At 40.7% G+C, this 14,819-nt stretch overlaps 1 protein-coding gene across 5 annotated transcripts in view; it reads left to right on the forward strand.

Annotated features, from left to right (window-relative positions):
• The window catches only part of RHBDD1 (rhomboid domain containing 1), a 115,493-nt gene that overhangs the window by 49,651 nt on the left and 51,023 nt on the right, over nucleotides 1-14,819 (forward strand). For all 5 annotated transcript variants that reach the window (XM_057551687.1, XM_007166729.3, XM_007166730.2 and 2 more), the window contains exons 4-5: nucleotides 3,716-3,804; nucleotides 7,154-7,210. In XM_057551687.1, coding sequence (XP_057407670.1) covers nucleotides 3,716-3,804; nucleotides 7,154-7,210 — 146 coding nt within the window. The remainder of the gene's footprint in view (nucleotides 1-3,715; nucleotides 3,805-7,153; nucleotides 7,211-14,819) is intronic.

Raw genomic sequence — 14,819 nt, forward strand, 5'->3', positions numbered from 1 at the left:
TCTGTTAATCGAGCACATGTTTTGTGTAATACCTTGTCCAAGTGTGCACAGGGGAGGGAGGGGAGGGTGTGTTGTGTTCAATCGTTAGCTCTCCCAGTGAAATTTGATACAAAAACAGCTATTAACTGGTGACCGGTGTGACTTGTGTTTTTAGAATACAGTTGTAATGTACGTTAGATATGTGCGTTTTATGTGTTATTTTAATTCCACTTCTCCACTCATTCAGTAGTTGTTTACTGAGTGTCAGTGTCAGGCCATTTACTGTACCAGGTGTGATCATGGATGTAGCATTGAATATGGTGGTTCTGTTCCTGAGGAATTACCTTAAATTAGGATGTGGGGAGGCAGGTCATCACCAAATCCTCAGTCCCAGCCTAAGACCTGCTTCAGTCAAGAATAAGCTGTTCCTAAGAGCAGGGTTTTCCCAGCCTGCCCCTTGGGGTGTCAGCCTGAAGGTATAACTAAGAACAGAGGAGAGCGCATGCCTTCCAGGAGGGCTTCTGTAGAGCCGCGGGCATGCTCAGACACCACGAATGTGGAAACGTGTTTAGCATGTATAATTATGATCATAATAACACAGTGTGTTTCTAAAGCTGTTACATTTGAAGGTAGTTCCCAGCCACTGATCAGCACCCAGATGTGTCTTCTTCCCCCGAAGCCCAGGGCCTCCTTGTGGCTTCACAGCACCCCCCAGGGGTGGGGATAAAGTGCCCTAATCCTAGGACTGGGGTGCCCCATCCTGCTGGGGAGAAGGTAGTTCCCAGCTCCATTTCCTGTCTGCAGGTCTGTTTCCTCTCTCAGGACATGGGTATCTCTTAGAGGGCCAAGAGAGGTAGTTGGTTGCATGGTTACCTACGGCGTGGAGCAAGTTAACATACCTCTTGAAACAAGCATATGATTCCTTTTTTCATTGATGGTATCCTCCCCTTTGTGTGTGTAATGTTGAGAGGTTCTCAGTTTTGACTGAATAAGATCATTATCTCTTCTTGTTTTTTATTTTTATTTTTATTTATTTATTTTTTTAAAATTTATTTCTTTATTTATTTTTGGGTGTGTTGGGTCTTCGTTTCTGTGCGAGGGCTTTCTCCAGTTGTGGTAAGCGGGGGCCACTCTTCATCGCGGTGCGCGGGCCTCTCACTGTCGCGGCCTCTCTTCCTCCAGTTGCGGCAAGCGGGGGCCACTCTTCATCGCGGTGCGCGGGCCTCTCACTATCGCGGCCTCTCTTGTTGCGGAGCACAGGCTCCAGACGCTCAGGCTCAGCAATTGTGGCTCACGGGCCCAGTTGCTCCGCGGCATGTGGGATCTTCCCAGACCAGGGCTCGAACCAGTGTCCCCTGCCTTGGCAGGCGGACTCTCAACCACTGCGCCACCAGGGAAGCCCTTGTTTTTTATTTTAAAAGAAGCACACTAATACAGAGCTTGAAGAAAATGGTAAGGACAGCAAGAGTGTCGAGTTGGGACTTTTGTGGAAAATGCTGAATGTTGGCAGATAATGCTGTGTGGTCTCTGGTCTGCCAGCCTCCCTTTCCTAGTTATTTGCAGTTAGATTATAACTCAGACTTCTACAGACCCATTTAGAGAGAGAAAAAATTCATTTAACTAACTAGACTCTAACTTGTAAATGAGATTCAAGGTTGATTGTTTAATAGGTTGGGATTTAAAATTGAAAATTTTCTTCCTTGTCATTTTATATCTATATGATTCACCATAAAGATTGGCTTAATAAGTTTCAAAAATATTGATGTATTTTATTCTTTTCAGTTAAATTGAGGTTACTGTTTTTAAAAAACTGATTCTGGCCTCTTCTTTGTTTCCCTCAAACTACCACTTTCTTTGCCATTCCTAGAACTAGTTGGAGAGTTTATTTAGCCTAAAAATAGAATAAAATAAGTACAATTTTGGTTTTTTTTGGAAAAGCTAAAGGAAAGCACAGTTGATACTATTCTTCCCTGAAAATGGGAAAACTGAGTATCTGATCCCATGTTTTTATTATCAGGTTAAACATACTGTGAGGTAGATACATTTGATGAAAATAATAGCTGTCCTGAAGGGATAATTGTGTGTGTGTGTGTGCACGCACGCACAAATGGTGTGACTTTCGGTGTGTGTAGATGTACGCAGGACCTTATTTGGGCAATAGTGTGATCGACTTGGCTGTTGGGAGCAAGAGGCAGTGCCGTCCTGTCTACAGAAAGCTTCCTTTAGTCTTTTTCTCTGAAGTGTTCCCTTGCCTGTTTCTTTCCTGAGAACCAGCAAGTCTTTCCCTGGCTCTGAGATAATGACAGTCACTTGTGGCTGCCTTGCTTGTGGCATTTAGGGCCTCTTTCCCCTGTCCCCTGTGGCCATGGTCACAAGGTGTATTGCATTTGATTCTAGGTTTTGCGTGGGTGACAACGTCAGCGCCACGGTTCGGTCACTGCCATGGCACAGCCAGCGCTCTGAGGTTCAAGATGCAGCGGTTTTAACTTGCCTCCTGGTGCTCTTGGTGAAACCATCCTGGGACACTGGAATCATGCATTCAACACATATTTGAGTGTCTGTCCTGTGCCAGGCACAGTCCTCGGTATATGAAATACATATGTGAAAACCACGGAAGTCAGTGTTCTCTTGGAGTTCACATCCGGCTCCTTGGTAACTTTCAGTTGCCAGGCAGCAGAAGGAAAGAGCAACTCTTCAACTGGGACGTGATTTTTTACGAGAGGGGTGCTGTTCCTCCTAGCCTTGTGGTCACCAGTGAGCACGTGGGGGGCTCTGGCAGTGGGCTGTGGGGATGGGTTTAGCAGGAGGTGAGGGTGGAAGGAGGAGTTGGGCAAGGCCAGGTGTTGGGAGGCCTTGACTGCAGGCTAGAGCGTTCTGTCAACAGAGAAGACGGTGATCCCCACAGGATGGCAGTGACATACATGACCTCACCTCTGTTCTGGGAGAATAACTGATGGGAGGGTGTGGGCTGCATTGAGAGGAAGAGCTGGGGGGCGGCAGAGAACCCTGTTGGATGATCTTCTTTCATTTACTGTTTTACTCATTCAGCATATACTTAGCTGAGGCTTGCCTTGTATTTATATTTAGAAGTGATTGCCGATCTTAGATGCTATTTTAAGAAGAGTGGAACCAACTTAATGCTCTATCTCATCTTTCAAGCTTGGAGTTTACATTTTTGGGTTTTCTTGGCTGAGCGACTGAAAGATGCATATTTGTAGTGGGGCTAGGGGGGCCCAGTGTGGACATCTCTTCTGCCGAGTTTCTCTTGCTCTCCGCCTCACTAGTCAGGGGTGGGTAAAAACGTAGCGGTCTGCTCTGCGGTGAACACAGATAGCTCCTGTCCCTCACAGTGGCTAGCTAATTCAAGATTTAATTCAGAGAAAATGCGTTTCGTTTATGTTTTGTGATAAGAGCTACAGAGAAAAAACTGGAAGAAGTGTAATGGGTTGTCTTAACAAAATGCCTCTGCTACTCTGAAGGAGCCAGCCCACTTTTCTTGGTCAAGGAGGGATATTGCCTTTTAAACATGTCACGGTTGTTATTCACTGTACTTTTTTTTTTTGGTAAGATAGGAAATGTTGTTCTTGGGAGTAAGTTAAATGACGCTCAGCGTGAAACACGTGATGTAGAAGAGAGCCTGCAGGCTGTGACTAATTGACGCGCCCCGGGCTGATGAGAAGACGGTCTCTAGTACGCAGCAGAGCAAACACTCACGAAGGCTTTCCTTCTCCCCTAGGACTTCCTTCGCCGGGCATCTGGCCGGGATCCTTGTTGGACTAATGTACGTCTGCGGACCTCTGAGGAAGATCATGGAAACGTGCTCAGGTACAGAACAAAACACTTCTGGCCTGACAGGTTGGAAGTTCATCTTCATTTTAACGGGAACAGAAGCATCTTCATTTTAACGGGAATCTTCATTTAACGGGACCAGTTCCCTGTGGTTCAACTTAGGAGCTCCCTAATAGGCTCTTTCTAAGCCAAGAGGTGAATCAGCTGGTGCTGGTCCTCACACTGCTCCGAGGAAGAGGCTGCAAACCCCAATTTTAAACCTGAGGCTTTCTTAGGGGACAAATAGCGGTGCACACGTATACCCACAGCATTATTGCTACTCACCAAAAACCATGATTTCCTTGAAATTTGGAGACTTAAAGCAGGTTTAAAATATGCTTTCTTCTGTAATACTCCATGAATTCAAAGTACAAGGAAAAGTTAAAAAAAGAAAGACAAATCTGTACTGAAGTGCAAGGCCAGTATTTTAAAGAATTCAGAATGACCACTAGGTCCTTGGCGGGTGAGACATATATTCATGCATGGCCAAACCAAGTCTGTTATTGCTTGAAGCGTGGCTCCTGCTTTTTAATTAAAAGATTTTTTTTTCATCTAATTGATGCTCAATGAAAATACTTTATTTTATTTAGAAACCTATGAATGTTTTGGATCTCTTAATTGAAAATGCTATACTGGTCTTGACTTAGAAGGAAACTATTGATATTTTGCAAACACTTGTTCTATAGACCATATGAATTCCAATATTTCATCTTTTTTTTTTTAATAAATAAATTTATTTATTTATTTACTTATTGCTGTGTTGGCTCTTCGTTGCTGCGCGCGGGCTTACTCTAGTTGCAGAGAGCAGGGACTACTCTTCGTTGTGGTGCGCAGGCTTCTCATTGCGGTGGCTTCTCTTGTTTTGGAGCACAGGCTCTAGGCGCACGGGCTCTGTAGTTGTGGCTTGCGGGCTCAGTAGTTGTGGCACGTGGGCTTCAGTAGTTGTGGCACAGAGGCTCAGTAGTTGTGGCTCACAGGCTCTAGAGTGCAGGCTCAGTAGTTGTGGCAAACAGGCTTAGTTGCTTCGCAACATGTGGGATCTTCCCGGACCAGGGCTCGAACCTGTGTCCCCTTCATTGGCAGGCAGATCCTTAACCACTGCGCCACCAGGGAAGTCCCCAGTATTTCATCTTTTATTCATGGGAAATCTTCTGAGACTATTTTACCTTTTCTTGAGCCATAAATAATTTGTTTTCACAGTTTGTGCCAGTGACTGGTATTCTTGAGAACCATATGATATTCATGATATTAGAAAGCTTTCCAAGCATTGTGCTGTTGCCTTTATTAGCTGGTTTTACTCACTTTCTGGTGATTTTTACAGATTGTGTTGCATCTACGCAGATTTTTATTTTCCTATGTTTGCCTATTACTGTGTTTCTAGTGTGTGTGCTTGGAAGAGGCAGCAGGAGCTTCCTTTATTGAAAATGTCCAGTTTTATTATATTTTTGATACAACTTAATTATGGAAATCTAGTAATGAGCTTTGTTGCCCAAATGCTCTCAGTGCTGACAAAGGAAAAGAAATGATTCTCAGGAGTCTAATGTTTTGTTTCCTTTTTCTTTGTGTGTCTGAGGATTAAGTGGTTAGTAAAGCTTTCTACAGACATATTATGAAATTTAGGCAAGTATTTTGGTTTTAAAGAGGATTTTCCCCCACAGTTATAACATTTAAACTCTTAGTTTCCTTCTTAAAACCTTGTCTATTTTCTAAGGAGACTTACTTTTATATCATTCTATTTTCAGTGTAATACAGTAGAAAATTAAATGCTAAAAGTTGAAACATTCAGTGCTATTTACAAATGGCCTGCAATCTCTCTGCCGTTATTTCTGGTGAAGCCGGAGAAAGATCTAGAGTGATCTGAGAATTGAGGTGACACGGGAGCCCTGTGGAAAATAATCAAGTATGTGAAGGCTGCTGTCTGATAACTCCTGGGAGAGGAGCATCACACTGAAGGTGTCCCCTGTTACTCCTCCCTCTCTCCTTTCCTTCAGCAGTACTGAGTCGTCTGTCCTGCTGCTTTCTTAGGGATAAGGAACGGGAAGGTCCCTTAGGAGGAGTGAGAACGTGGCTCACCTAGCACCTTTGTTGTGAGGCAGCTTCTCTCAATACCAGAGCATCTCTACTTGTACAGAGGCCTCAAAGACCAAGCTTGGTCCCTTGGAAGGCAAAGACCATCTTTTGTCGTCAGGAACCTTAAGGAACTTCAGAGAGTGTAAGTTAGGGTTTCATTGTCCCCACCACATTCTGTTCCCTGTAGGGCTAACCCCAAACAAAAGAGAGCTTATTTTAACAGTTATTTAGAAATCATTTATAATGGCTTTGAGCTTTGTTACAAAGAATATCTTAATTGTTGGAAAGGTTAGTAGTTACAGCCTTATGGCTGTTGTGTTCTATCAGACGTGTCTGTTTTTATGCTACTACCATACTGTTTTGTTTACTATAGCTTTATAATATAGATGGCAGTCAGGAGATGTTAAGATGGCTATTATCAAAAAGACAAGAGATAACAAGTGTTGGTGGGAATGTAAATTGGTGCAGCCACTATGGAAAACAGCGTGGAAGTTCCTCAAAAAATAAAAAATAGAACTACCATATGATCTAGCAATCCCACTTCTGTGTGTATATCCAAAGAAAATGAAATCATTATCTCGAAGAGATATCTGCACCCCCATGTTCATTACAGCATTATTCACAATAGCCAAGATAGGGAAACAACCCAATGGATGCAGAAAATGTGGTATTTATATGTATATAATGGAATATTATCAGCCATAAAAAAGAAAGAAATCCTGTTATTTTTGACAAAATGGGTGAACCTGAAGGACATTATGCTAAGTGAAATAAGCCAGAGAAAGGTAAATACTGTATGATCTCACTTATTTGTGAAATCTAAAAAAGTTAAACTCATAGAACCAGAGAGTAGAACAGTGGTTTCCAGGGGTTGGCAGGTGGGGTAAATGCAAAGATGTTGGTAAAAGGGTACAAACTTTAAGTTGTAAGATGAGTAAGTTCTGGGGATGTAATATACAGCATGGTGACTATTGTTAATAATACTGTAGTATATACTTGAAATTTACTAAAAGAATAGATCTTACGTGTTCTCACGTATATACCCACACAATGGTAAGTATATAAAGTGATGGGTGTGTTAATGAACTTGATTCTGGAAATCATTTCATAACATATATGTATATTAAATCATCACATTGTACACCTTTTAAAAAATCACGTTGCCCAACTTAAACATGTACAATTTTTATTTGTCAGTCACACCTCAGTAAAGCTGGCAGGGGTGGTGGGGGAAGCCTACCCCCGCAATTAAAATGTTTGTTTCCTTCATATTTAGGCATTTTTCCCTCCAATATTGATTACCCAGGACAGCAGTACTACTTTAATAGTTCAGGTAAGTACTTTGTTTCATTTAATACATTTAAACTTATTTTTTTAAATGATGGTGTTTGCTACTGTAGAGCTACTTTAAGATAATACTTTATGCTTTTGGAGAGTACTTCACACATTATATACTTGTGCCTCTAACATGCATGGAAGCTAGATGGAGGGGTCACCCGGGGAGCATATGTGGGCACGTTGTTAGGGAAGGCTAGGGAAGGAGGGAACTCTGGTGTGAAAATACTGTATGATTGGTTTGAGGTCTCTCAGACATGGTTAGAGTCATACTAGACCCAGGTCCCTTGATTCTCAGCCTAAGAGACCATTCTGCTGGCTAAGTGTTAGAAGTTAGTTTCAGATATACAGTTCTCCACGGTCCACGCCACCTACATATTCAGAAAGAATCATGCTTGCCCTAAGAGGCTAATATAGGCATTCCTCTAATAGTTAATACCACGTGACTTAAAGAGGAGAATGTATTTTTTCTAGATATCTTTGTAAATAGGTAGAAAGGACTTCCTGTTGAAGCATATGACCTGTTTTAGGCTAAAGTTCTTACATTCCAGCCTGGGGAAGCTGCATTGCAATATCCTGGATCAATACCAGCAGATAGGTGTCAAAGAAGCCATAGGCTCTGGAAGCAGTGGGTGGCTTTATTGTCCTGCCCATGGAGAACTGCTGCAGCTTAAATCTGGGGTCAGCAACCTTTCCTGTAAAGGGCCAGATAGCTACTGTTTGAGATTCTAAAGGCTTTGTTGACCATATGGTCTCTGTTGCAACTAGTCAACCTGTGTCGTAGCATGAAAGCAACCATAGACTATTCATAAGCAAATGTGCATATTTGTGTTCCAATAAGACCTTATTTACAAAAACAGGCAGTGGGTTGTATTTGGACTATAAGTTGTAGCTTTTTGACCCCTGGCTTAAATCATATAAGTACAAAGAATTATATAATATATATATATATATATATATATATATATATATATATATATATATATATATATATATATATATATATATAGTGCTTTTGCTTTATTTTTCCGTACAGGTTCTTAGCCTCAGTCTGGCTTACGCAGTAGCACTTTGTAAGTGGTCCGTTGTGCACGTGTCAGGCTAACCACTGTGGGAGAGAAAGAAAGAGATACAGTCCCTGTCTCAGTATTTAACCAGGAGTGAGAATGTAGGTGCCACACATTTAAAAAGGTGAAACAGTAGAAATGAAAAGGACTGACTAGGGTATGGAAAGTGGAATGGTGAACTGTGGAGTGGGGTGGTGCACAATAAGGCGACGATAGCTAATAATGACATTTGTTGACTTTTTACTAACATGTCTCCTTCCAGTGACTACCCCCTGCACTGTTCTGGTTTCATTTCTGTCACCATAGATTAATTTGCCTGAGCCTGAACTTCATATAAATCTACTCATTTGCTAAGTACTCTTTTGTATCTGGCTTTTGTTATTCAACCTCATTTTTTATGACCCATATATGTTGTTGTATGTATCAGTAGTTATTCTTTTTTACTGCTGAATGGTATTTTATTGTTCCAATATGACACAGATTTTCTGGATACCATTTTGTTAATAATTTCTAATTTATTTCTATTGTTGTTAGGGAACACACTCAGTGTAGTTTAATCCTTTTAATTTAATGAGACTTTCTTTTGGCCCTGTGTGTGGTCTATCCTGGTGAATGTACCATGTGCCCTTGAAAAGAATGTGCGTTCTGCCATTGTTGAAAGTAGTACTCTACACATATCAATTAAGTTGAGGTGGTTTACAGTCTTGTTTATATCTTCTGGGTCTTTACTGGGTTTTGTATCTAATTTTTTATCATGTACTTTGTCTTTCACTAAGGTTGGAAGGGTTTCAGATACAATTTCTATAAGTATTTTTTTCTCCACCAATCTGCTTCTCCTCTCAAGATTTTAATGACGTGAATTTTAGACATTTTAATAATGTCCCTCAAGCTCCTCAGGCTCTTATTTATTTCTTTCGATCTTTTTCCCTCTATGTTCTTCATACTGGATAGCTTTTATTGATTTATCTTCAGGTTCACTGACTCCTTTCTCTGTCATCTCCATTCTGCTGTTGAACCTAGCGAACCTATCCAGTGACTTTTTTTTTTTTTTTTTTTTTTTTTATTTATTTTTGGCTGTGTTGGGTCTTCGTTTCTGTGCGAGGGCTTTCTCTAGTTGCGGCAAGCGGGGGCCACTCCTCATCGCGGTGCACGGGCCTCTCACTGTCACGGCCTCTCTTGTTGCGGAGCATGGGCTCCAGACGCGCAGGCTCAGCAGTTGTGGCTCACGGGCCCAGTTGCCCCGCGGCATGTGGGATCTTCCCAGACCAGGGCTCGAACCCGTGTCCCCTGCATTGGCAGGCAGATTCTCAACCACTGCGCCACCAGGGAAGCCCGACTTTTTTTTTTAATAATGTAATTTTAGTTCTAAAATTTCCATTTGGTTCTTTTTTTAGTTTCTGTGTCTCTGATGAAAACTCTGTCTCTCCGTTTCAGGGGTGCACCTTTATCTCGTAGAGCACAGTTATTGTATATCTTTAAAATCTGTCTAATAATTCCAACATCTGAGTCCTATTTTGTGGCTGGCACCTGCTGATTGTCTTTTTCTCCTGAGAATTGGTCACATTCTTCTGTTTTGTTTTGGTTTTGTATGTCTGGTAATTTTCTCTTATATCTGAACGTTTTGACCTTTATTGTGAGATTTTAGATTCTGTTCAAATCCTCTGCAGAATGTTGATTTTTGTTTGTTTGACCAAGCAGTCAGCCTGGTTAGGTTTAGAGCACAAATTCTGTTTTTCTTTCTGTGGGTGGTGGGTTCCAATGTCAGTTCAGTTTTCAAATCCTTTACTGTACTATTTGGGCCTATCCCATTCATGTACCACTCATGAGATGATCTGATACTTGTGTAGTTAAGTTATGTGGTCGTTCAGTTTTCCAAGTCTTTGCTTCTTTTATTCCCTTGTGTCTGTTCACTGCATGCATAGCTCAGGGATGGGCCCAGGGCTTATGTCAGTTGATCTGCAGAAATAGAAGGTTCTTCTGTGCAGATCCAACTTTCCAGGTAGTATCATTTTTCTCCTGCCTCAAGAACTATCTTAACCATTTCCTCTAGTGCAGGTCTCTTGCTAATCAATTCTTCTAGCTTTTGTCTTACTAAAGAACTAAAGAATATCCTCTCCCTTCTGATTTTCACTTACACCAATGTTAGACTACTTCCTGTTGTCCCACAAGTCTCTGAGGCTCTGTTTATGTTATTTGGTGTGTGTGGGCTTCAGTTTGGATAGTGTCTATGGCTGTGTGTTCAAGCTCTATGATCTTTCTTCCACAACGTCGAATTTGCTGTCAATCCCATCTAGTGAATTTTTCCTCTCAGATACTCTCTTTTTTAGCTCTGGAAGTTCCATTTAGTTTCCTTTAATATCCTCCATTTCTCTTCTCATTAAATTCATGTTTTTATTTATTTAAATTATGGGCATAGTTATAATGGCTATCCTAAAGTCCTTAACTGCTAATTCTGTCTTATCTATATATTTTTTGCATCTGCTTCATTAGACTGATTTTTTTCCTGGTCACAATTTTTTTTTTTTTTAATCTTGTGAGTTTTGATTGGATGCTAGACATTGTGTATTTTGTGGTATTGAGTGCTAGAGTCTCTTTTCTTTTAAAGAAAACTGGACTTTGTTCTGGCACACAGTTAAGTTTCCTGATGATTAGTTTGATCCTTCTGGGGCTTATTTTTTAATTCTTGAGGGTGTGTCTAGAGTAACTTTTATTCTAGGGTTAATTCTGTGCTGTGGCGGAGATGTTACTTTTCTGGGATCTCTCCTGAATGCCCTTTGTTCAGCAGGGACTCTCTACTCAGGCTGGTTGGAATGCAAAGGTCTCCCAGCCCTGCCTGAGCTCTGGGAATTGTTCAGTTTATAGCTCTCAGGCATCCTTTGCCTGGTCTCATGGAATTTCACTTACACACCCATGGCTTAATATTCAGCAACATCTCCAGGCGACCCCATGAAGATTTCTGGAGGTTTTGCTATACACGTCGTTTTCTCCTTCGCTGTACTCTGCCCTGCAAGTTCCAGCTCAGCTCAGGGAGCCTGCTGCATCAGATCGTGTTCCCCCTCCCTACACCACAGTCTGGAAAGTGCCTCCAGGCTCATTTCCTTTATTTCCCTTCTCTCAAGATTCAAAATCTTGCACTGCCAATTGTACAACGTCTAGAAACATTTGTTTCATATATTTTCTCCAGTCTTCTACTTAAGATTAAGTAGAAGGGCTAGTCCAGTCCCAGTTACTCCTTTCTGGCAGAGGTAGAAGTTCACTTCAGCGATATTAATGTAGTGCAGTCGGTGTTCAGCCTGGAAGGGAGGAGCAGGGTTGTAGTTACTGGAGGTTACCCAGAAGAAGTGGAGTGCTGTGTCTTGATGAGTAAGTAGAAGTTAAGGAAAGCCATGAAGGGAAAGGGCTCTTCAGTCCTTTATGAAAAAGCCTGTCTGGGATTATCCAGAATGTACTGGAGTGCCACTGGACAATTTATTCAGTAGAGTGACACAGTGGGAGTTATAGTGAAGATATGTTTTTGCTCTAGTTCTAAAGGCTCGGAGCATGATTATCCATCCTGGCTGTTTGTATGAATCACCTGAGGAGCTTTTACAACATGCCCATGCCTTGAATTCAGCCCGCACCAATTAAGTTAGAATAGGGATAGAGACAGGGACTTGGACTTTTTTTTTTTTCCAAAGCTTCCCAGGTGACTCTAATGGGTTCAGGAACGAAAATCATAGGCTTAGGTGATTGGCTTGGGGACTACCAAGATGAGTACTGTTGCTGCCCAAAGAAGAGGCTTTACTCTGAGGCTTTCACCGCTGATGATCTGGATGCTTAAAATCCTAGAAACGTGGTCTTGGTGTAGGAGAGGAACGGTTGCTGGACAATGCAGGCTCACCTGCTTCTATCTGTGGACTCACCTGAGGAGAGGAGGTGTGATGATTAGTTGTTAACAAAGCTGATGTAGTCATTTGGAAGAGCATTGAGTTCTTCTGGTTGTTTGTTATGGAGGCCAGTTTACACTGACTTAAGTATAAGAAGAGGTTTCTCAGCCTGTGTGACTAGGAAGAGGTGAATTGTACAGGAGGACCATTTTGGTTCTGTCTCCCCTTGTGATTTCTCTCCTCCTGTTGACCTAATTCTCTCCAGTAGGCAGAGGACATGGCTCCTAATACCTCAGAGTTGCTAAAGGAAAAGGAGCTTGTCTCCTGGTTCATTTTTTAAATCTCCAAAAGAAACAGGAATGTTCCTCTGGATGAAAAGAATAATAATAACATACTTGTGCACAGACATGACTTGAACTATCATAGATTACCTAGTCCTAATATCTTGTGTGACAGCTGGGAATTGAGGTTTAGAAATGTTAAGTAATTTGGCTAAAGTCATACAGGTAGTTAGTTATAGAACTAGGTCTAAAAATGCAAGTCACTGATTTCTAGCCGCTGCTTTTTCTATTGTACAGGGATATGAGATGGGCATTCTACTGATTTAACCTTACAAATTAGGGAAGTTTCCCGTATTGACTTTTCTTTCATCTTTTTTTAACTTATTAAAAAAAAGGAAAACGGGAAACCTGCAAAAAGCCTCCTTCATATGAAAGAGGCATAAGCACAGCAGACACACAGGCCAGAGAATTAAAGGCAGAAATAAAAGCCCCTTTCACCTTTCTTTCTTATCCCCTGTAAGATTACCATATTTATATTTCTTCCGCTGAAGTGATTGGATTTCTTCAAATGCAGAGCTACATAAGGCCCGGTGGCCATGCTAATGGTCATCTAAGGAACTTTTATGAGAGCATATGTATCTCTTACAAGTAATGATTTATTCTTAATATGGCCATCCTTAGCTGGAAAAGTCTTTATAGGTCAGAGAACCTCATGAATGTTTAAAAAGCTGTTACCAATTTTTCTGATCTCGGTGGTGTTTCTTGATCTCTTTTGCTGTGAAATTCTGGTATGTGTATAAGGAACAGATGGAGTAGTTTATAGAATAATGATAACCAGAATTTCTTTTATTACAGAGCCAAAGTATATAACTACAAAAAAATATTAAACTAGTATTCATCGCAGGATATAATTTAAACTTTTTTATCTTAAGTGTTTGATTGTTAGGTTTTTCCAGCCATGTTTATTATGAAGATTTTAAAATATCTGATTGGGCCAATGGAACAGCTGTAGAAAATTTTTGGTCCTAAGAGACCTGTTCTCATTATAATAGATATTGATGGGATTTTCGGTCCTGTTGATGATTTATGACTGATGATATAGAACCGTTAACCACACTAGTCTTTTTGACTTAAGGCATTAAAACTTTCCCTTTCTCTCTCCCCATGTTTTGTCTGACAAGTACCAAATTAGATTTTATAATATTCAGATGTTTAGAGTTGTAGGCTTTATTTTGTTAAGGCACTGCTCGGTTGTATTTTAAAAGAAATACACGAAGAAAGATGTTTTTCTCTATCAAGAAAATGTTGCCTCAAATCGTAGCAAATTTACCTGTCAATTGAAACTCTATAGACGTATGTCATATTTCTGGTATCTGCGTAGATAGCAATTCAGAGCTTTGGGGTTATTTTGGATTTTGAATGAGCTGAATATTTTTGAGGGTAGAAAGGTAGAAATGCTGCTTAGACCTTCTGTAACAAAATGACTTTCCACAGGGATTTGAAAGTGGTAATGAGCCATATGGGAAAGTGCCCAATGTGCTTTTTGTGTTGCAATAAAATAATTGGCACTCTTAGGGAATTGGGCAGTCTCTCTATTCAGGCATTGCTGAAGCATCCCGTGGTATTCAGCGACTTATCCATAAATATTCTATTATGTTCTGGAATGGTTGCCCCTTTCTTTTACTCTTTGTGAAGTAGATACATTTATTGTGTTTTGACCATTTGCCCTTATAGAAAAGTTTTGGGGGGGTTATTTTTTATTTGTTTTTTGGCTTTTTTGGTGAGAAGCATAGAAAGCAAGATTTGTAGCAGTGCCACAGTCTCCTTTATCTCAGGATATGAACCTTGCTGGTGGGTGTTCCCCAACACAGTAGTGGGAGCTGAATTTTTCTGATTGTTCTATTGCGTAGAGACCAATTGGAGGAAGAGTGTTCTTATTAAAAATTGTGTCCAGATCCCATTTCAGTCCCAAATCATTCAATGTACTTATATCCTTATCCTGATTCAAATATCATAATGTTTATATTCTGACATGGGAAACATGTGAGAGAGAATATGGAAGTTGTGTTATAGGAGGTATTTAGTAAATGCCCACTAATTTTTACTACATTAGAAGAAAGGATTAGCCCCCGAAATCCTGAACAATTTTATTTAATGTTTGTTTAAATCATTCATGTCTGTGACTTTCAAGGACATTAAATAAAATAGTACCAACATAGAAGATTTTGTAATAGATGATAGAAGAGTATTGTAATAATCAGTAAGAGTGAGCAAAGGCTCTGAATAGACTGTTCTCCAAAGCAGATATACAAATGGTTAGTAAGCACATGAAGAGATGCTCAACATCATTAGTCATCAAAAACCACAGTGAGATACCACTTCACACACATTAG

Source organism: Balaenoptera acutorostrata, chromosome 8 (genome assembly GCF_949987535.1).
Source record: "Balaenoptera acutorostrata chromosome 8, mBalAcu1.1, whole genome shotgun sequence".
Taxonomy (NCBI): Eukaryota; Metazoa; Chordata; class Mammalia; order Artiodactyla; family Balaenopteridae; genus Balaenoptera; species Balaenoptera acutorostrata.